The following is a 24,197-nucleotide window of genomic DNA, read 5'->3' on the forward strand; positions in this document are numbered from 1 at the left end:
TGAATCAATACGCAACATTGATATATGAATCGCCAGGCTTATGATTTTGTGTATCTTACAGGAAAGTGACAAACAAGTTCAAAAAGGAAAAAAGGGTCAATCTAAATGTTCTACTGAAAGCTTGTTCGATGAAGAATTCGACCAGGCATCAACTGGATTAAAACTCGAAAACATCAAAACAGAGGATTCCAGATAACTATTTCTCAAAATGATCATACTTTATGTGTAATGAAGTACCTAAAGGTTTATATTTAGCTTAACGCTGGTTATCGCCTTTGTCTTGATGGATGTTGGATACGGTTCTCAAAGAGAAATTCAACTTTTTGAGATCCAGGATTTCTCTTTGCAGTAACTTGCATAAGTGCTCCATCGACAAGCATGCGTTGCAGTACCCTTGCTATATTTTTCGAGTCATCAATACCTAGATGGTGACATCCCAACAATGGGATTTCGAGTTGTTTCATCATTGACATCATTCCTCTGGCCTGTCATCCATAATCAAACAATTCATAACACAGATGATAAGAAAAAAGAAGAATAACATCCTTAAGTAATCAGTGAAATAAAACCAAATGTAACCTTGATCACTCTCTATATATCTATCTATCTCCTTCTTCTTGTTGTTTAGGGCTATGTTACCAAGACTCAAGATAAGTGTTGAATACAGATATTGTCCAACAAGCGCATACTCAATTTGCTTTAGGTTTTTTCATGTATTTGAAGGATCTTACTCTCATATGCATGTTTGAAAATGTGCCAGATATGGATATTTTAAGAATATGAAGAGTCTGGATAACATAGATTGAAAGAAAGGAGTGATAATGCAAGGTTAGTTATAATAAATAAGTACAAACATGATTATGATTTCAGGTTCTGATCTTGCATTTCAGTACCCTTTCAAACTTCGGAACTTTTATTATTTGTTCAAGGCTTAGAAAAAACATGGCTATACAACCAGTTATGGAAGCAACAGACCTTTATCTTATTGGGACAGAAGCAGGTTCAGCCAGGATTGTATTGAGCATGTAACATTTAAGCTCGAAAATAAAATTTATCATTTCAAAAAATGAGTATTGGCCATGGATTATCCATTTAAAGCTTCAAGATGCATGAAACGCAAGAAAGATGAAAGCAATGGATCAGTTTAATTAAAGCTCGCAGTTACCTCACGGCCATAAAAGTTTAGATATACATCCTTTAGATTGATCCATTCCATAAAATATGGAGGTAGCTTGATCCCAGAAACTTCACATTGCTGAGGGATCTTTGTCTTCAAATCCCAGTTTCCACTAATATCAAAGAGGCGAACACTCTTCAGCAGACGAAAACAAAAAATATATATAACTTTTTGAGGAGTTTCAAGACTCACCAAGTTACAAATGCTGCACGAGTAAGGCGGCTGCCCTTTTCCTTTTCCCATAGGTTATGTTGACTCAGCCAAGCTTCAAACTGCTGCATAACTTCCTTAAATGGCTGAGCCGTATCATGCCAGACTCTGCAATCAAGTCCAACTTTAGCAACGGAACTACACTTTGATTAGCCATAGATATCCTACTTAATTATTGTAGTACGTAATCAGCCCGCAGATTGAAAATGACCAATACTGATACAGTAGAATAGAATTAGATTCGGTATCACCTATCAACCCCAATTTCACCATATTTTCCTTCAATGTATTTGTTTACTGCTTGCTCACTCATTTTAGTCGGCCTCACAAACCTGTAACAGTGTTTTAACTTTCTTATGAGTGGCTCAGTTGCATCTAAGTTAAACCACTATAAAAAATAGCATCCGGATATGATAGCAAGAAAAAGCCAAAATTGAATAGCACTGGTGTCAAACATACTTAAAAGAAAAGAAAATGGAAACCTGTGAAAGAAATCCACTAAACTCAAGGATTTTGCATCTATAAGCAGCACGGGAAACTCAAGTATCTCGACTTTCCCTTCCAGATCAATCACCAAAAGAAAATCCACATTTTGAGAGCATTTTTTCTCAATGTCAGTGCCATTAACTTGAAGATCTTTGGAACAATCATGATTAAATTTCTCTAGATGGGAAGGATCATCCATCTGAATCGAAAAAGTAACTAAATTAGACATCAGAACTAACAATACATAATCTTATTTTTTTTCATATATATTTCAAAACAAGAGCCCTGCATTTGCCACATTCAACTTCAAGAACAATAATCAACCAAAGTTACATGTTCAATTTGATTTCAAGGTTAATGAGAAACAAAACAAAACCCTATACTGGAAATGGCAACATTGCCTTGAGACTCAAATAATGCAGCTGAGGACCTGCAAGTCTCTGCAACCTAACCTTTCTTTAAACCGGTATTCAACTTGACTATAAAGGATGCTATTTCTGACTTTTTAGTACTTTATGAAACCAATAAACACCAAGCAAATCAACATTATCCTAATAAAATAAGGCTTCACTCCCAAATCATTATTTTACTAGTTCCCTGCAATTTGTATATACATTTGGGGGTTGTTAAAAGGAAAAACAAAGAGAGTTTATGAAAAATGCAATATGCTTCCTAATAATAATAATTGCATGCAAAACTAAAGTCGTCTAATTAGTTATTCAAAAAGTTAAATTTTCACCCACATAACAAAACCATCAGGCATTTAAAATTAATTCAAACAGATGGTAGGCAAGAGATGAATTGTGAAATCAAATGCATGAAAATCAATAAATAGTAGCATCGTCTTAGTGATTGTAATGAAGGGTAGGTGTGTCAAAAAGCTAGCAGGCAAACCTGGGTACACTTGCCTTGAGTGAAGTACAAACACATGGGCCTCCAACGACTACTGCTGCTAAAGACTTGGGTATTCATTGCAGCAGACAAAGGAGGAGGAGGTGAAGGCGAAGGAGATGAGTAATGGGCTGTTGTAGAAATTTTGTATGAAGGAACATGAGATAGAGTGGAACTGAAGAATGGGTTTTTGATTGGAGAAGAAAATGACCGGCTCCAGAAGCCAAAGATTCGACCGACAGGAATCCTAGTAAGGTAAGCCATTTTCGGAAACGGCTAAGGTTCGGTTCCAAGAGCAAGATTTTTATAGTAGTACTTTTAGCACTACTGTTAAGACTATGAATGGATATTTTATTATTTTACTTTTGTAAAATATTTGATGTAATTTTCCTCCTTTTTGTCATTTTTCTTAGAATGGTGAACTATAAAATATTGGAAATAATTGAAATTTTGTTATTTTACTTAAATTTTATTGGATTTTAAATTTATGTTTATATTTTATATTTTCAATTTAGTTTATTTTAGTAAGAACTAAAAATAAAAACATTTCACCTAATATCTTATTAAAACTAAAATAGTTTGACATATCTAACTAATATTAAAATAACCTTTGAGTTAAATCATATTATAATCGACAAAAAAAATCTACTTTATTAACATCATTTTCCTCTCTTTCTTTTGGTCATCCTAACCTTAATCATAAAAACACATTTTATGAACATGTCTGAGAAACAACTGAAAATAGACCATTGAGAAGATGCCTCACTTTTCTACCATCACAACCAAACCATATAGATGATGTCAAAGCACTTCAGGAATAAACATAGATCCAAATCAACTCCTTCAATCACCCCCAATATACACATTCCTTCCTGTATATATCTCACTGGTTTCCTTAGTTTGCATACTTGCACTTCTAATTATATGCATTAAAGCTATATAAACCAGGGATTCTAATTAGCTAGGAGAGGCTACAATGACTCAAAACTGAGATGTCAAATGGGGCATGAGCAACTGCTTCCATCACGTACTATCTTCATCATGAGGCTCCATTTCTGTGAAATCTTCTACCACATCAGTTCTAGCAGTCTGTCTACTCAATGTGCATTGCTCCTCTATCTCAACGAGTAACAATGGATCGCAAATAACTCTTTTTGCATGCACCATCTTAGGGCAAGCTGATAGAAGAAGAAACAGTCAGGAATGAGAGTGAAATTTAGATTCAATAACCCCATAATGAAACCATTATTGAGTACCTGATTCGGGGCATTTGGCATTGTTATGATGAGATTTTATGTAGATCAGGATAGCATTCTTTTCGTAAATGTGCTTGCAGTCCATGCTGCATCATAGGAATAAACAAATTGAGTATAGGTTGAAACAAAAGTGTGGAAAAAGACAGATGCATCCCAATGCATGCTCAAGTTGCTAAACAATTCAATCATATTGGCAACTCTAAAAGGCCACCTTGCTATGAGGTAGATTTTCAGGATTTTCTAAACTGAACCGAGGAAGCCATTGGAACTACCATCCTTACTATCATTCACATTGCAGTGTAAGAACTGTGATAGATTTGTATCAAAAAAGGGCCACGTATGTTGCTTTTCTCGAAAGTTTGAATGGCAACAGAATTAATAAAATTTTCCACTAAGAGCAAATACATCTCTCAAAATATAAAGAAAATATTATTTTCACCGGAAAGATCTGTTTAAAATTAACTTCGCAATACCTGCGAACTGGTTCTGTTAGTTCAGTAATATGCTTTCCAGTCAATGGACATTTAAGATTCTTAATACTGCTCTCTGTACTGGTCATAATAATATCCTCCTGCTCTTCACCTGGCATTGGTTGTCCAGCATGATGAACGTTCTGTGGAAGATTCAACAACAACGGATATGTAAGAAGCCCCACTTGAATGATGATATACAATAGTTATAAATCATGTTACCAGTAAAACTAAAAAAGCTTAAAGATGGCCGTTGGTAAATAGAGGGATACGTAATATCCATTAGCATCAAGTATTCACTAATTCTAGCATAAGAGAGAAAGACAAAATGAGAATATATTTTTCTCAGTTCACAAGTATAGCAGCTGTGAGCCAGGGCCTCATGCATTTAGTGACCAACAGAGTTCCCACCAACTGCATGCCAATACCAATCACTCCTATTTCAATATAAATGCACTGAACAGCAGCCCTTACCATAATCTCCCATAGCATGTATTTATTCAGCTCAGGCAGACCTTCACAATGGTCCCCCAACTGTCTCTTTCATTAAAGAATATAGCCTCTTATTGGAACCACATCTAATAATTCCAGATTTTTAGTTTAGTGGTTCTTGACACGGCATTAGCACCTCCTTGGCATAGTGATTTAGATTCTAACCTAGCTACCACTATTCTAATTGATGCTAAGTTCCAGTAGAATGTATATGATAGGATAATACTTTGTTCACTCTTCCATTCAAGTAAACTCATACAGGAGAGGTAGTGAACAAACCAGGCAATACAATATCATCACAACATTTTTGAAGACCAGTCATCCCATATTACCTAGGAATCAAAACTATAACACATGACCATACTTACAGCTTTGCTTGGGTAGGACATCTGGTGTTTTCATACTGAAGAAGCATGAAACTCCAACAACAAAAAGAAAAACATATCCAGTACTAACATTAGATCAAACCAAAGGTCCATGTTATATCAATAGAACTCTATGTTATTCAACATGCTTCCTTTGGCCATCATGCATTTATGAATTCTATAATCTAACTCTTTAAGTACATAACCAATGCCACAATGAACTTAACCTTTCAGAACAAGAGACAATCCTCAACGAGGAGAAAACATTTGTAAGCAAATTCTTGACACGCTCAGCATCATTCATTTTTTCCATCATTCATTTTGATAGATGTTAGGTTCTTACTCCTTTTCTTCCACCTCTCTCTCTCCCCCCTTGTCAGTATTCTAGGATAAACCAAACATCAACTTTTTTTTTTGTCGCCATCAACCAAACACCAACTTGAAACATGCAGATATATGCAGAAGGAACTAATTCTCAGAAAACTGAATTATCCTTACTAGTTTGTATTTCTGTACAAACAAACATGAATATTTTTGTCTACATATGTGCATACATATGCATATAAATGCATGTGTAATATAAAACCTATGATGTTTCAGACTAAAATCCAAGAACACTGGTCCTATTTAAAGTCCAAAAGATAACATATGACTTGAAGCTTCCGTCTTAATAATTTTAGAAGTGATTTGATGAATTTAAAAAACCTACCCAGACAGCTTGCTGGAACTGATGCATCAGTGGATGATTTTGTGGATGTGAAGATGAACCAGCTTTGACTTTTTCAAACTCGGTGTCAAGCAACTTCTTAAAATCAGTTAACTATAGTTAAAACATGCAAGAAACAGATGATATTAGTTAGATACATATTGGCACATCTGTTTAAAACAGTATTAAACCAAAAAATTATGCATAGAAGAAATATCATTAAACTTGCACCTCAGGCCCTGGTCGGTATGCGTCTGCAACAGAATGAATTGCTGATGAATAATGTAGACAGTTTTCATGAGCTTCTACCAGCTCAGCAACAGCATTTTCTAGCTGCTTCACCTACAAAATGAATTCCCAATATCGTACTGCATCAAAAAGTACTTTGAATTCTGATTATCTGTAAACTTTTGGTTTTCAAGTCTGCATATCTCTAAAGCATTAGATGTTTGGTTTAGCTTATTTCATTTTATTCTTCAATATTACTTTTACCCTCTTTCTAGAACACGATGATCCACAATCCAGAAGCTGTAGTAACAAGAGAAATTAAAACACACAAAACAGTTCGAGAGCTAAAGTCAAGCAAAGCAATTGGTCCAAAAACACGGAATCCATAACAATGCTATAACTAAAACCCCAACCAAAAACTGGATAGCTGTTATATAATTGACCACCTCGCTCATCATCCTCATTAATCAATCAAAATGGGAATTTTGAGAAAAAGAATGCTTGCAAAATAATTCTAATAATCTAAATCATCTTTCAGGCTTCACTAGAGCAAAAGTTCAATACTTTTTAAAAAATAATAATAATAATTTCTTATTACCTAACAAGTACAATGGTTTTAAATTTATGGGTGTAAAATTTAAACCCATTTGAATCCCAAATTTCCCCATTTCTTTTAACACATTAGATGAGGCTAATCAAGCACCAAGCAAAAGAAGAAGAAGCAGAAACAAGCTAAAAGTTATAACTTGATTTATATTTTACATACTTCCAGTAACTAAAAAGGGGGGAAAAGATAAATTTATGTTTTAAAGGGTAAATGTTGTCATAGAAAATAAAATCATTATAACAATACCATGTCAGATTGATTATCTCTCTCCAAGTCTACAGCGATGTCCTTCATCAAATTCATAGCTTTCCTTATATCCTGAAAAGAAAAAACAAGCTTTCAAATTTACTTTGTAAAACAGAAAACAATTTTCAACTTTAATGAAAAAAAAAAAAACTTACGGATACAAGCAATTGATTGTCAGAGTTAACAGTGGAAGCCGCGCGTCTGATTCTGGAAGAAACGCCATCAGACCGAGATGCCGACGTCGACGCCATCTAGGGTTATGGATCGGACCGGAGTGTTCTGCGGGTTCCCGGCACTGAGGTTTTTGGAGTACTGATTTGGAGGGAGAGGGAAAAAGAGAGGGAAGTCGAAGATATAATTCTAGACAGAAAAACGCTGCGTTTCGATGCCAATAAATGCTGCGTTTGTTCGTCTCTATTTTTATTTGGTGAAAACTAAACCTAGTCCCTGTACTTTTGTATATTTAGAGTTGAGTCCCTTTATTTTTATTTTTAAGAATTTAATCTTCCAGCTTTTCAAATTTCAAAACTTAAGTTTAATTGTTAACACCATTAAAATCATTTTATTAAATTTATTGGTGTGACATTTTGAAATAAAAAAAACTAAGTTATCATGTAATGAAAAATTAATATTGTAATGAATTTGAATTTAATGGAAAAAAATTCAACTATTTTAACAATTGAAGCAAATAATCAAATTTAAAGTTTAGCTTATTTTCTAAATAAATGAGTTTAATTAAGTGAATTCGAGTAATTTGATTTTTATTTAAACTTGAGCTTCAAATATGAAGCTCAATCAAACTTAACCTAGCTTTGAATCTCAAATGTAAGTTATTTTGAATCTAACTTAAGATCAGCTCTACTACATATTACATATTTGTTTATACAGGTTACAGGTGGTACTAAAAGTAATCGAGTAGAGCTTTGGTGTATTGGGCAAATTTCTATCTTGTGATAATAATGGGAATATCCTATATATAAGACTGAAGAGGATCTTGGAGGTTAGTATGAATGCTTTATCATAGTAATGTGATGAATGTAATCAGAATTAAAATTATGATATGCGGCGAGATGTAACTTGGGACATATTTTTAGTAGATCTCCTCAAGATTTGGTGGTGGTCTAAACGACTTTTTATAAGAACAAGATCTGCTTCTTTTGCTGAGATACTTGTGTATAACAATTGGCCCTAAGTGATACAGTAAAGTTTTGGAAACGGTGAAACTTTGGTGCAATGGATGGGTGGCGATGTTGTATTGCTGTTAGTGAAGTTGAGAATGTAAATGTGTGATTTCTTCTTTTGAATCCATCCTACCTTTATTGGAGTATGCAAGTGATAGTTGTCTTCCTCATGTTATTTGTTGATTGTGAGGCAATAATTATGTATTTTTTTTGTCAACTTTGTTGAAGACACCACCAATTGACTTGAAAAAGGTGACCCTAATCTATTTGAATTAAGTTTGAACTTTAGAATTATTATTATATCGATTTTGATAGAATAATATTAAATATTATATGAAAAATTTTATCTCAAATCCCCATTTGAATAGATGAATTTGTTAAAACTGACATTACCAGGTTCAGAACTTACCTAATATTCTATTTATTACAAAGTTAGGGTCAAATTAAGCTTAAGCTTAAAACATTTGGGTCAAGAAAATTAATTTTTATGATTCTCTATATTCAAAAATAATAAGTGTTTCGATTAAAATTAGAGTGGAACTCAAAAGAAAAAGATTTCATTTATAAAATTCAAATCCCAAATCAGAGTTTTAATTATTAGAGTGTATTTATTTAATATTCACAGCTAATGAATGTGTAAGGCTGTAATGCAAGTACCATTTAATGTGGAGTATTTTCTTTATTCAATAACCTCATATAGAAACAATTAATATAAACTTGAAAATTACATTACACTTCATCTATTGAATTGATTAAATTAAATTATTTAATAATTAAACAAATTCAAAACTTTAGAATCATAACTCTCTTAAAAAGAAGCAGTCAAGAATTTAAACAATATTAAATTTACATTATGTTACCTAACATGATGAATTAAAATGCTTGGGTCATTGGTTTTCAATTTTGATGTTGAATTTGAAGAGGTACATAATCACTTATGGGCTGATATTTAATGTTCTACTAATAAATAAATTTTAAAGTAGCTTTTAGTTATTGAAAAGAAATTGAATTTAGTTATTTAATTCCATACATGATACATATACTACCTATGTGAAATCATAAATTAAGACAGCTTTCAAAAACCACCAACTTGGTTACCTTCAATTAATACCTATCAATTGTTCACTTTTAAATATTATTTTTTCTTAGGGTGAGTTTAGATGGGCGGTATGTTTATCCATGGTTAGTGTAAAAACAGCGGTGACAATGAGATTAAATACTGTAACGTGAGATAAAAAATAAACTAAACGCACCGCACCCCATCGTCCATCCAAATCCACTATTAATCAACTAATTATAGCATTTTACAGTTTACACAGTTTATATATATATATATATATATATATATATATATATATATATATATATAAATCAAACACTTTTTAAGCAAGAGCAAATTATTCCCACTCACATATTACAACTCAATTCATGATGTGTGGATTCTATTTAGATTTATTTTAGTTTTTTTTTCCAATAGATTTATTCTAATTTAGGTTCAGATATTTTTCTAATCATTAGCCTAATTGTGTATTGTAAAGATTGATTATTGTTGAGTGGAGGTCAGACTTTCTTGAAAAAAGTCTTCGAAGGGTCGTCAACTTGGGAGATGACAAACCCCTCAATGGAAAGTATTGTCCTCGTGTCATGGTTTTGTCTCCGGTCTCCATGAAAAGTTGTTGTATGGTTCACAAAGAGGGTTGCCTCGATTGGTGGAGATACGACCTGCAAGAGCTTAGGGGAGAAGCGTTAGTATTGTGCACAATATTAATCATGGAGAAGACAAGTACAGGGATTCGAACCACCTACCGAGGTATATGTAGCCTTTACATTGCAACCATGGTACATATGCGTTGGTCGGTGGTTTGAATCTTTGCACTCGCACTCTCCATAATTTATATTTTACACAATAGTAACACCTCTCTCGAGTCTTGCAAATATCACTAGTCAAGGAACCCCCCTTCATGAATTGTACGATGACTTTCCGCAAAGGCTGAGGACAAAATCCCGACATAGGGATAATACTTTCGATTATTGAGAGCAATGTCAATTACCTAATAGACAACACTTCAAAGACTTCTGTCGAAGGAATTGGTCCTACTCAACAATTATGATTACAACTATTTGAATGTATTGATTCTAACTACAATTATCTTTTTACTTGTACTTATACTTATATAAATATATTTGCAAAAGTATAAAATAGAAAAGGAGATAATTTAGAGAAAGATTCTACTGTGTTAGAACGGAGAAAAGACAGAAAATGATTGATTTTTATTTTTATTTTGCTATAAGGTGAAAATGATTGACTACCAAAGAATGATGCATGCATGACTGTCGAAGGGATTTAATTTGTCTAAGATGCCACTTGCATTGAACATTAAGTTGGATGAAAACAAGCAATTATGAAGGTCAAAAATCATTTTGCCAATATGTAGGACAAATTTATCATCATTCCCAAAAAATCCAAATCTTGTTTCATGATTTTTTTTTTTTAAATTGAAAATTTATGTGAAACATTTTATAATTTTTAGTTTCACTTGTGGGGAATTAAAAATTCAATTGTCAATTATATCGATGACATTTTGATGATCTATATAGCATGGTTTCTACAAAATTAACACTAAAAATAAATCCTAAAAAAGATTCTTGAACCCCACAGCTTCGATTCACTGCATAATTTAGCCATTGAATAATATATATAATTGCCTTACACTTTTTTTTTTCCTTCTAACCAAACACACCCTAGAAACTCTTTCTACTATTTTCTTATAAATTTAAGACACCCAACAAGGAACATGTTATTGCACCATCAATACAATAAACAAAAAAAGATCAAATTTCCCATAAACCAAGCTTAACTCCAAGTTGACCTATCACCACCAATCAAACAAGCATAGAGTTCATCAATTTGCAGCACTTCATGATCTTCATGAAAGCTCGAGCTTCCCCCTTCTTCACTAGACCCTGTCGAATTGCAAGAAACAAAGTAGTTAAGAGGCTGGTCTTGTTGTTGTTGATGGTGATGATGATTAGCTCTTTGATTATTATTCATGGCAAACATAGTCTCTTGAGCTTTCCTCAACTCTTCTTGAAGATACTTGACATCTTTCTCGAGCCTTCTTTTTTCAGACAATGCATTCTCGAGTTTCACTTGAAGTGTGTTGCAATCGAGTTCCATGCTCTGTGTCTTCCATCGGGCTCGCTTGTTTTGGTACCAAATCGCCACTTGTCTTGGTGGAACACCCAGCTGGTTAGCGAGTTGAAGCTTGAGCTCTGGTTCAAGCTTCTTGTTGGCACTGAAACTTCTCTCTAGCAACCTTACTTGCTCTTGGTTTAGCCTCTTTTTATTGTATTTTGGGGAATATAGTCTTTGGCTTTGGAAATCCATAATTTTGAGAGACCTAAAGAAAGTAAATTTGGGTTGGGAATTTTCTAGTGGCTTGATAACCCTATATATATACATAAATATATATATGTATCAAGTTTTGATTAAGCCATTGAAGAAGGGGGGTCCTACCAAAATATGAAAAGGATATGTGAAGAAGAAATAGAAGAAGAGAGAGTAAGTAGGCTAGGCGGCTTACATATAGCATTCAACTCATGCATAGGTATGGTCTTCACGTGGATTGGTCCTACTCATGCAAATATATATAATATGTTATCTTATAGTATTAAAGATTAGATATATGATTTGGTGAAAATTAAAATTAATTATTTGTTTTTCTTTTTTTTTTAAAATTCATTGCATCGATCCAAAACATATCTAAAATAAATCTCTCCAACATACCACTGATCTTTTTTAAAAAATTGTGAAAAAGTGGGGAATAAATAAAATACATATATATAGCTACTTAATCGATTCTTGATAAGATGATTGATTAAATCAAACCCTTGAATATATATATATAAAAAAGGCTCTATTTTAATAAATATTTTAATGCACGACTTGTAAGAAAATTTACGTGAGTGAATGGGAACATATAGAGTCTCATCATACCATTACAACGAAAGCTATACATAAGCAATTGTTTCAAACTCAAGTGTCCATATATGGACCGAATCCTTTTACTTTCTCAAAGAAGAAAGAAAAATAAAATAAATAGAACAAAGTAAAAGTCATACAAACCAACTTGCTTCATTTGGAAATAGATAATATATATATATATACACACCTGCATTTTGGAGTTGTTAATATTTGACTGTAAGATTGAACCAAAAAATATGTATATATTTTGACTATCAGAGTCACATTTTGATCAGAACTGGCGGCCGACATTGCAACATAAAAAAAATAGGTAATAATATTGCAAAGGACTTGAAGGTACGAAAACCATTAGATGCATGCTCTCTCAATTGAAGATGAAATGTATGATAGCGTTTCCTTTTAAGAATATATTCTGGATGCTGTACACTGCTCTTTGAGTTCAATTTTTATAAGAACAAAAAGTTTTAACATAAGCACTTAATTGAGATAAAAAAAAAAAAAGTCATTGAATATTGAAGCTTAACTCAGATACTTAATTGAGGTTAAAAGGAAACTTAAGTATCAAGTTAAAAAAATTGTGGTACCAAATACCAAATTGAACATTAAAGCAAAATTTAAGTACTAAATAGTATATTAATAACTTGGTTTTAAAATGTGTTTTCTGGGTTTAATTGGTGGGAATCATATTCTCATTGCTAAAAAATCATTAATTTTTTTAGAGATAATTGCACCAGACATCCCCAAATTATTAGCCTTATTCTAAGCTGGTCCTCAAACTTTAAAATATTCTAATTGCATCCTCAAACTATCGATGTTATATCAAAAAGGTTCTTCCATTACTAAAATCGTTAATTTAACCGTAAGACATCAAATCTTACGTGACAATAAAAATTTTTCATTTTAAACTATTTCACATAAAATTTCATGTGTCATTTAATTGTTAAATTAATGATTTCAATAATAGAATAACCTTATTGCTATCACATTGATAGTTTGAGAATGTAATTAGAATATTTTAAAGTTTAAGGACCAATTTAGAATAAAAATCATAGTCTAGGGATGTTTAGTGCAATTATCTCATATTCTTAAGAATGTAACTTTATTTTAAGAGATTTTTGTTCATATCTTTTCTTCGAATTACTTTTCCGGAATGTGATTATTCGACAAATTAGATATAGTACAAAATTATCATTTTTAATTATTTTTACAAAATAATTTTTTAACGGTAAATTCATAAAAAATAATTTATTTAAATTTATTTTAAGTACTATCAAATTAAATCAGTTTACATTCTAATTCAAATATATTTTCAATATTCTAAATATATTTTCTATTTAATCATATACTAATAATATAAATGTATATTAAAGAGTTAATTACATCAAACATCCCCAAATTATGACACTCATTCTAAATTGACCCTAAGCTTCAAAATATTCTAATTACATCCCTAAACTATCGATATAATACCAATTAGGTCCTTTCATTATTGAAACCATTAAATGACACATAAAAGCTTATGAGACTTAATTTAAAATATTTTTTAAATAAAAGTAAAATGTTGCCGCATAATTTTTAAACTAAAAACTAAAAATATAAGTAAAGTAGAAAAATAGAGTAAAATATAGTTTTCATAAAAACTTCAAAAACCTCAAATCTAAGATTTTTAAAGCACATATTTTCACAATATTCATTGTTCTTTAAAATTTTATTTTTAAATTGTGTTACATAGGATATGGCGTCTCATTTAATTGTTAAATTGACAATTTTAGTAATGGAATGACCTTATTGACATAACGTCAATGGTTTGAGGATGTAATTATAGAATGTTTAAAGTTTAAGGAGCAATTTAAAACGAGGACCATAGTTTGAGATGTTTGGTGGAATTAACTCATATAAAATGTTGAGATAAATATATTAATTTTTTAAATAAAATAAATATTATTTAAAAATAAGTAGATTAAGAAAATAAATATGATTTATTTTTATAATATATCAAATATTATAATATTACTTATTCGATTATTACATTCTTAAAACCACATTCCATTAAAATAATGAAATAAGAAAGCAGCGGCATTATTTTTATTTAAAATAAATAAATATTATTTAGAAAATAAATAGATTAAGCAACACATGTTATTATTTATAAACTATAATTTGTTAATAATAAAATTATCGAAACACATTAAAATTAATCATTTGTATTTTATTTGAAGTTGGTAATTTTGAAAATTATACCCACATTTTCTATAAGTATTTAATGAAACCATTGTAATTTTCCTAAAATTTTAATTAACAATTTTTTATATATATCTCAAATATTATAATATTACTTTTCTGATAATTACATCCTTAAAATTCGCATTCCATTAAAATATTGACATAAGGAAAGCACCAACATCACTTTATAGTTATATTATCAAAGCTTATTCAATTGGTAAAGATTATTCCAAAATGTTCACATTTGCTAAAATTATATATTTTTATTAATTATAAATATGATCTTATAGGAATATATATACACTTCAAAGTTATATGGATTCCACTTTAAAATATTAATTCACTTTATTATAAACGAATATTTGATGTGTTGTTAGTGCATAAGTTTCAAGAAAAGGATTGTATGAAACAAATATGTCATATCATCTCGTATCCATTTTCGATAGTTTAATGTCACATCAAGAACTTTATCATGAAAAAATCAAATCCAAATGAAAATCTTAAAATTCGGGATGAAATTATGATGTGGTATTAAACTATTGGAAAATAGATAATATCCTATTCCGTACAATCATTTCTCTAAATTCCATACATCATTAGTGAATAATAACATGACACATCAACCTTAAATGAAATAAAAACAATGGAGGACTTATAAATAAATTTTAATAACTTTATTAATATTTACTATTAATAATTATTTATAAGCCTCAACTATTTTTGTTGTTTTAATAACAAGATGTCATATTATTATTCATTGGTGATGCATGAAATTTATGTACTAACGGTGCACATCAAATATTATTCCTTAATTATCTAATTGAATTGAGCAAATTGATTTCAAGTATTTTAATGTTAGACTCTAATAATTCATAAGCTTGATAGGTTTTATATTTTCAGTTAGCGAAAACAAGTTTTATATTTTAATTAATAATAAACATTTTAAATAAAAATTGAGTTTGAACTTGAACTTGATTATAAATAATTGAATTTGAAGTTCTATACTATTATTTAAAGAGTTGATTGTGTTGACATTTCCCATTAATCGAATCCCAACTCAATTAAAGATTTACCATAAGCTCATTCTTTTTATAAAATAACAAACATTACTATAAAAATATTTATATCATTTTATATTTTGTGTAAAATCTAGAAAAAAACTCATTATACTATTATTTAACAAGTAAACCGAGTTGATATTGTCCATCAATCGAGTTCCAACTCGTTAAGAAATTACCAAAACTCATTCTTTTATAAACTACCAAACATTACTATGATCGTGTATTTCTATAATTTTGTACTTTGTGTGAAATCTAAAAAAAACATATGATAAATTTTAACTTAAAACACCATTGTCTTCAATATTAACAATACCCTAATCATGTCCCTTTCAAGAAGAAAACAATATATAGTCAACATTTGAATCCTTGTTATTATTTTATTTAAATAAAAATAAGTAATAACCATAAAGCCTCAGCAATTTTAACTGTGGGTTCCATAGACCCCTACAAAAATATTATAAGTTCATTAACAGCCGACATAACATGTGCATGGGATTTTCAGAGAGTTTTTTCAAACCCCAAAAAACTCTGTTCTTTCCAACAATTTTTGTCACCCTTTATTGTTTTTTTGGATGAGGATCGAGAGAGAGATATTATAAGACTAAATGCATGAATATGGCAAACTTTAATTTCATGAAATTGTTAAATCTTTTCAATCAGACACTGCAATACTTTTGTATCCCTAAAGCTCAACTTTTTTTGTTCTGTTATGGGACCAGATCATTGTAGCAGTTTAAGTGCATGAATTTGGTCTTTTGGTCGCCTTAAAAAGACAACATCAAGCGTTTTTTTTTCCTTCCAAACAACACACAACAAGACAACTGCCTTATAATTATAATAATTTGATCGAATTTTTTAACTAAACAAGGTTGTGTGAAAATTTTATGATAACACGAAATTAGAGGGTTGTGAAAATATTGATAAAATTAAAAAAAAAAAGCCATGATAAAATCCCCATTGTTTGGGGTTAAATCATTTTGAAAAAAGGTGTTGTTTTGTGGGGCGACAGGGTTCCCCGCAGTTGCATTTGGATGATTTGGTGGTTGAACACTCTGTACATGCACCTCTAATTAGTGATGTTAGCCCGCGGGGCCTCCTCCTTTCCTGAAGCATCTAAGACCCTTTCTTCGGGTTAATTTCATATTGGTCCCCAGATTTTAAAACATTTAATTTAGATTTTAAACTATTAGTATTGTATCAATCAAGTTCTTTTGTCGATTGTATCAATCAAGTTGTTTTTGTCAATTTAGCCATTAGTTTGGACGTTAAATGCTAACTTAAATAAGATGTGGAAATTAGATAATAGTAAATTAGATAATATATTTGTCACAATTTAAAAAAAGAACGACAATAATATGATTTGAATTCGAAATCTTTAATTACTAATATCAGAGTTTCAATCGTAACTAAAAAAATATTTGGATATAAAATGAAAATAAAATATTTGGGAAAAAATTACGAGCAAGAGTTATAAAATAAGATCTCGACGTCGTGAAGATGACTCTAAAAAAAGCCTGGACTGAAGTGGATATTCATTGTCGTAGAAATTGTTATCATAAATTTCTTTCCCAATTGCATTAATGGTGGGTTGAAATTGGACAAGGTTTTGAAAAGGATAGATTGAGAGAGATAGCAGCTGTGTCTGAGGCCAAGTTGATTTCACTGTCCAAAAATGTGTCGCTTGTTGATGACAAAGACTTGTCCAAATTAATCACTACCCTCACTCTTCTGAAAGAAAAGACATTTTAAATAGGTGTTGGGTTTTTAATTTCTAGTCCATGACAATGTACTTTGTAACACTTAGGCCCACCTTTCTTTTATTGACAGTGAAATAATGGAATTTTTTAAAATTATATCTTTTATTGTAATTGAGTCATCAAAGTATCAATAACTCCTTCTTAACCCATAAATAAGAGGATAATACGTTTCAACGCACTCACACCCATATCCTCCTGCATCGGTAACAATGCACATGCCAATCGAGCTAAGACTCAATCAGCAGCCAAATGATAACTTTAATATGATGTGGATATGTTTAAAATAATGGATCAAATTATAAACCCTTGTAAATTTTATTAACATAATTTTTATTTTAATAAACTATATCTAAATTGTTCATGCAATATGCATAGAGACACATATATTCACAATTTTTAAAATATATTATACATTTAATATTTAAATTGATAGATGTGTAAATAAAGGGCATGATTGATATAATACTAAAACTTTGAAGAATGAATTAAAATGTTTTAAATTTAAAACCAAATTGTAGATGATAGTTGGGAGATATTTGATTGAATTAACCCATTACAATAATTTGGGAAGATGGATTGAATTAACCCATTTCTATTAAATGGGTTTAAATTATTTCGTGATTGAACTAAATTAGTATAGTTTTCGATTCATGTTTTGTGTTGGGTTAATTATATTGGACTAATAGTTAAACTATAAGCTTATAAAATGCTCCTAGTTTTTGTACGATTTTTATATTTAGAATTTAATCTCCGATTTTTATTTTTAAAATTTAGTCATTCTATTTTTCAATTAAAAATTTAAGTCTAATTGTTAACACTATTAAAATTTTTCTGTTAAATTTGTTAGTGTGAAATTCTAAAATTAAAAAAAAGTACTCACTCGATAATCATGTCATAAAAATGGCATTATAATGGACTTGAATTTAACAACAAAATTTAATGATCGTAATAATTCTTTAAATTTATGTCAGCATTTTAATTAGAATAAAATATTTAAACTACATTATAAAAGTTAAAGCACCAAAATTTAAAAAAATTCAAGTATAAAGATTAAATCTCAAATTTTAACATGGTATAGAGACCAAAATTGAAATTTAACTATCTTTATATAATTAAAAAGTAAAGGGACTAAAATTGAAAATTAACTATTATTTTCAAGAATGCAAAAAAACAAAAAAGCCAACCGGATGTCAAGTTAGGCTCTCTATTACACTTAAAAGAGCTTATTCTCAAACAATTTAAATGTCTTTTTTTGTAGTTTTTGCTTTATTTTAGTTCTTTCGTTTTAATAAGTGTTTATTGCATGTTATGCTCATTTTGAGACCCAAATTGGCTAAATGCGCCATTTGGAACCTAATGATTGATTGAGTGTTGTAGGAATTCGATGGTGGCCCAAAATTGGGCGAGAACATGACCAAGAAAGACTGCATCGCGATACCGAAGATTGGGTATCGCGATACCCTCAACAGTCCTAAATGAAGAGAAGAATGAAGACCATAGACAATGGTATCGCAATACCTAGCCTCCAAAGGAACTCCCCATCTTGAAATTGCCGACGATACCGCGATATCCAGACCTTGGGTATCGCGATATCACTGTTGTGAGGAGACAAAAATTGACATCAAGGGCAGCCCTTATCCAACCGAAGCACCAATAAAAAAGACATGTTGAGAGGCATTTTGGTCAAGAAAAAGGGGTCAAAATAGATGCTAAAGAGAGCCAAAATTTGGCTGAAGAGGGAGAAGATGCATTAGGCACAATTTTTAGTCATCTTCTTAGTTTATTTCATTTTCTAGAGTTTTAGTTCTTCTCCATAATTTTAGATTTAAATTTCTACTTGTTTCTTTGTTTTCCTTTACATTCTTAGTGTTAGTTAAGTAAGTTAACATTGTAGCTTAGGTTTATTTACATGTTTATGAGCTCTAACTTACTTGTAATGACATTTTCATCTCTAGATTAATGTTATTTCAGTTGGTTTTCTTTTCATCTATTAAAAATCTCATCTTTATTATTCTTGTTCATTTATTTTGTTGTTAGTTGCTTTTCTTTTAACTCTTGTAAAGTAAAAACTAAAGCTTTCATCTTTTTTGTTCAAGTTTTATATTAATGGCTTTCATGAGTGTTTATTTAATGTTAGTTAGCTTAGATATGTTAATGGGTAATTAAACCCTAGGAGGTTGGTTGATGGAGATGTGAGTAAACTAATTTTTGGGTCAAGGACTAAATTGCAATATATTGGACTAAATTGAACAAAATTCAAAACTTAAGATTGACGCTCCTAAGGGTAAATCAAGATAATTGAGACCAAGAAGTAATCTTATTGAGACCAATATAATTGCGTGTTCTTAGCTAAAATTCTCACAATCGCTGACTCCTGTAGGTTATGTCATCAGAGTACTCTTGTACCCCGTTGTACAAATTATATTACAATTGACCTGTCACACTTGCAAACACCGCACGTAGTTATTCTGATTTAATTGTCGTATTAGTGTTGCTTCTAGTCCCAGTGCACACACACCAGGGCTGGTGGTCAGTGGTACTGTTACGACTTGGTCAACTCCTCTTATAGGGTGGGTCAAATGTAATTTTGATGCAACACGAGATTAGGTATGCAATGGTTATTTGAGATTCCAACGGGCATATGGTTCAACACTCTACCAGTCAGAGAGAGGGGATGGTTCATCCTTTACTAGTTGAAGCGATCGACATTAGAGAATCCTTTTCTTGGCTTAAGTCTCTTCAATTGGATCAAGTTATTGTGAAATCGGATTGCTTATTGGTTGTTGAAGCGCTATTGTCTCCTCATACTCTGGACACTGAGTTAGGTATGATTCTTCACGATTGTTTTATGTTGTGATCATTTGTTGGATTGCTATCCTTCCAATGGACTTGCCGGGATGCTAATAAGGTAGCTCATGCACTTGCTAAGGTAGCCTTATTCCATGCAAACCACACTAAATGAAATATTCTCCCCACAAATGTTCACACTTTGATTATTATTGATTCTAATTCTTTGATGCATCATGGGGATGAGGGACTTAGGATTGGGTGTATGGGGTAAACCTAATGACTTGGATTAGTTTATCCTCACCAAAGTCTCTTGTGTAAGTGACTTTTAATTAATGAATCTTGTTTACTTTAAGAAAAAAAAACATTTTAAATTATTTAATTTTAATTTAGACTAGATTTACCCGAAATGCAAATCTTTTTCTCTAAGTTCAGATCAAGTCAGGCTAGCGTACAGAACTAAACACAAGAGAAGAGATTGAATTTACTTTCTTTTTGTGGATTAGATTGAGAGAAAGGTGAAAATTGTGGGGCAAATTTCTTATTCTCCATATATGTTTTGTGTCCAAATTAGTAAAGTAAGATTAAATAATTATATGTTTTGTGTCCATTTCACCATATTTATATGGATGATCTTTGCTGAGTTTGAAAAGTCATTTTTGAATATGGTATGAATTATATATATATATATATATATATATAATATAAATGAAGTTTGCTACTCCATTCAATTTTTTTAAATCAATGAAATAAAATATTAAAATCAATTGAGCTAATTACCATATTTATTTTAATTTTTTTAATTATCATTCGACAGGAAAAAAAACATAAATTTAAATGTGTTGAAATATATTTATCTTTTATTTAAAAATTATAAATAATTATAAATATGGTATAAAAAATCATTCAACATGAACGCAACCATATTCACATAAAGTTATCTTGTTTAAAAAAATCCAAGCACCAAAAAATCAAGTCATCTTCATTTCAATCCATTCTTTGTTCTGTGTCTCTTACAAGTTACAACCCATTCCGACAGAACTGCACATGAAACAAAACAAAAACAAGTTACATCAACCATTTTGATGTTCCCTAAACTGTTAAACCTTTGTCCTCCACATTCCCCCATATTTCTCATTACCCCTCCATTTTTCTCACCAAACAAACAAGACCCATTTCATAAGAAAAATAAAAGCATTCTTTTTTATATTAACTAATATATGAAGATATCAAAACAATCACATAAAATGCATTTATTGAAAAACCCAAAAAACAAACACAAAAAAAAAAAAAACCCAGAAATGATAAATACAATGGAGGTCTTTTAATTACCATAAAAAAAAAGATACAAGAATAACACATATTTATTATATTCACACACACGTATAGAAGCTATTAGGTGGAAATCTTCCCCTGCTGAGGCGCCCACGGTGGCCTGTAATGAGAAGTATCAATATTCAAGCTTCAGGGTTTCACAATATTCAATTTTCAAGTGATGTAGAGCAGGCATAGCTGCTTCTTCTACCTTCCACTCTTCCAAATTCACAAGCTCTTTAAGGGTTAGAGAGTCCTTAAGTTAGGCAGCTTCTCTAGTATTGGCACGGGATCTCTTCCCCAAGCTTGAACCTTCTCAAACATATGTAAGCTGTACTTGAAGGGAAACGGTGATACTCTGGTAACAATTCCTCATCTTCCCATCTAAAATCAACTCACACAAATAAACGCAGCTTGAAAGGAGGCGCACTAATAGTTTCGGATCTATTCCTCCTCCATCAATAGACAAGGACTGAAGATATTTGCTTGTGATGATCGACAGATTCTTGTCTAAACCCTCCTTACAATCTTCAATATGTAAGGACCCAAATATCTCCAACTTTCTAAGTTTTGTGAACTTGGAACGATCTGCAAGAAAGCAGTTGTATGTGTTGAACTTTCTAAGTTTTCAATGTGTGCAGCTTCAACTTGGTCTTATCGCTCATCTTCTCTGGGAGATATAGCTGTTCCAATTTCCATATCACATCAGGTACACAACAAAAACCAGAATAAGCTGGATATTTTAAATCCAAGGTTTGCAGACACCTTAAATTGCCTAGAGATGATGGAATTTTTGGAATAATGAAATCAAAAGCTCTTAGATTCAAGAATCTCTAGTGGATGAGATTACCTATAGCATTGGGCAACTTACATCCTGCAACATTTTCACAAGCTTCACATTCCAGGACTCTAAGCAATTTAAAATTGTTGAACAAGTATGTCCAACATCCCTGCCTTTTCCAAAGTAGAAAAACACCCAAGACCACCATAAGTAAACTGCAATCGTCATTATCCTGATGTTCTTCATGTATTTTATCATCTTTGAGTTTAGAAATGCTTTAACTACTGCATCTTTAGTGAAGGGGTTATCAAATAACAATATTGATCTCAGACGGGAACTTTTAATGCTTTGAAAAAGAATGGATTGATGTGCAACAATTCTGCGAACTGCGCGACCAATGGATGGAGATCATCTATGATGCAGACAAAATTTTCTTTCTTTGCTACTGACAAACAAAGACCTCTCATGAGATCATGCATGCGGTAAGTTTTGATCTTTAAGGTTGGCCCTCTTTCTCCAACTTGAACCATGCACCTTTCCACAAGCTCAACTAAGCAACCTTCTGCAACCTTCTGCAACATCCTCCATCATTTCCCCTCCATTTCCTTCACCCCTCTGCTGATGAAACAAGGCCTTCTGCAACCCACAATTGAATCAATCTTTCTACAGGTATTTCATAATCTTCAGGAAAAATACTTAAATAAAGGAAACATGATCTCAAATAGGGGTGGCAAATCATCATAACTTAAGGCTAACACATCCTCGATGCATAGGCCTTTGCCTCTCTTCAAGTATGTTTTAACATTTTCGAACACCATTTGCCATTCTAAAATGCCTCCCAACTGCGCAACGATGAACCGTTACCTTCCCTAACTCTTCCATTTTTGCATCAACTTTGTTTTCTTTAAAATAAGCAGTACTGTAAGAACACCAAATTACTATTCATCACTAGCCACAATGTACATCTTTTCCATTGCTTTGAATGGATAAATAAAAAGATCATTGTATGTAATTTCTTACAAAGTAAGGTGTGCTCAACTATTATCCTAATTAGACTCAACAAGTTAATCATTACGTCTATTCTTATTTGGTTTCCAGTGTCAGGCACATTTAACTGTGTATTATTTTTTGTACTTCAAATCTTACCCCAACTGTTGATTCTCCATTAAAACCGATGATACGACAATAAACAATCAATGTTTATTTATTAATCTCTTAAACCAAATAGCATCAAAGAAATATTACAGAAGCAATATAAATTATAAGGTCATACTCTATAATTACTTCATATAGTTAGCTTGCGGAATTAACCCTAAAACCTAAAAGATTAAATTCTTATAATTCAAAAAAAAATCAAGTTTTTTTTTTAAGTTCAAAAAATAATTCTAAATTTGTAAAAGCTTTTTAAGAACCTTATATAACACCCCAATACTTAACCTTTGACAATGACAATGACGTGATGTGACATCTTAAGATGAGACATGTTAGGATGACTAGCAATCAATTATTTAGACCTCCATGGAGTCCTCATATAACTTAGCAGATGTGTATGGTTTTGAAGTTCGTCAAGTTGTGGTTCACGAACTAGCTGTGGGTTCGTAATATTTTTGATTCCATTGAGAGAGATGCATCAAGTTCTCTGTAAGTGTTTTATGAGGTTCGCTACACATGATATAACAAAAGAACCAATAATCTGGCTATGGCCGTATAATTTTTTAGCAAGAGTGATCTTGCCTAGACCTCCCATTCCGCAGAGACAACCCTGCAATCACTTTCCGCATCAACAAGAATTGACACCAATTTCTTAATATCATCATCCAACCCGACAACATTATCATTGATAAATGAGGATAAGGCCACCTTGCCTCTCACCTTTCGGTTGAAGAACTTGAGTCTCCTCTTTCCCCTAATCGTCTTAGGTTGTAAGTCCGTAATTCTCGAGTCAATTCTTTCATTCTGGCTGTGATTTTCTCA

The 24,197-nt window shown here is 31.4% G+C and overlaps 3 protein-coding genes and 1 long non-coding RNA gene across 4 annotated transcripts; 1 reads left to right on the forward strand and 3 right to left on the reverse strand.

Annotated features, from left to right (window-relative positions):
- On the reverse strand, window positions 1–3,084 carry LOC105778733 (uncharacterized exonuclease domain-containing protein At3g15140). The gene is made up of 6 exons (XM_012602493.2): window positions 2,768–3,084; window positions 1,870–2,072; window positions 1,639–1,719; window positions 1,370–1,495; window positions 1,166–1,289; window positions 1–485 (listed from the first exon to the last, which is right to left on the reverse strand). The coding sequence occupies exons 1-6, from the start codon at window positions 3,026–3,028 to the stop codon at window positions 267–269; spliced, it is 1,014 nt and encodes a 337-aa protein (XP_012457947.1). The 5' UTR covers window positions 3,029–3,084; the 3' UTR covers window positions 1–266.
- Window positions 3,085–3,389: 305 nt separating this feature from the next.
- Window positions 3,390–7,482, reverse strand: LOC105778750 (E3 SUMO-protein ligase MMS21). The gene is made up of 7 exons (XM_012602513.2): window positions 7,290–7,482; window positions 7,135–7,206; window positions 6,285–6,395; window positions 6,057–6,167; window positions 4,494–4,633; window positions 4,021–4,106; window positions 3,390–3,942 (listed from the first exon to the last, which is right to left on the reverse strand). Exons 1-7 carry the CDS (start codon window positions 7,383–7,385, stop codon window positions 3,788–3,790), a joined length of 771 nt encoding a protein of 256 aa, XP_012457967.1. The 5' UTR covers window positions 7,386–7,482; the 3' UTR covers window positions 3,390–3,787.
- A 3,476-nt stretch (window positions 7,483–10,958) lies between these two features.
- On the reverse strand, window positions 10,959–11,755 carry LOC105778765 (homeobox-leucine zipper protein ATHB-52). Its single transcript, XM_012602529.2, has one exon. It carries the CDS (start codon window positions 11,701–11,703, stop codon window positions 11,170–11,172), a length of 534 nt encoding a protein of 177 aa, XP_012457983.2. The 5' UTR covers window positions 11,704–11,755; the 3' UTR covers window positions 10,959–11,169.
- Window positions 11,756–21,083: 9,328 nt separating this feature from the next.
- LOC128041219 (uncharacterized) lies at window positions 21,084–23,246 on the forward strand. The gene is made up of 2 exons (XR_008195921.1): window positions 21,084–21,979; window positions 22,084–23,246. It is a non-coding gene; the product is annotated as an uncharacterized LOC128041219 (long non-coding RNA).
- The last annotated feature ends 951 nt before the right edge of the window (window positions 23,247–24,197 follow it).

Source organism: Gossypium raimondii, chromosome 1 (assembly GCF_025698545.1).
Source record: "Gossypium raimondii isolate GPD5lz chromosome 1, ASM2569854v1, whole genome shotgun sequence".
Lineage (NCBI taxonomy): Eukaryota > Viridiplantae > Streptophyta > Magnoliopsida > Malvales > Malvaceae > Gossypium > Gossypium raimondii.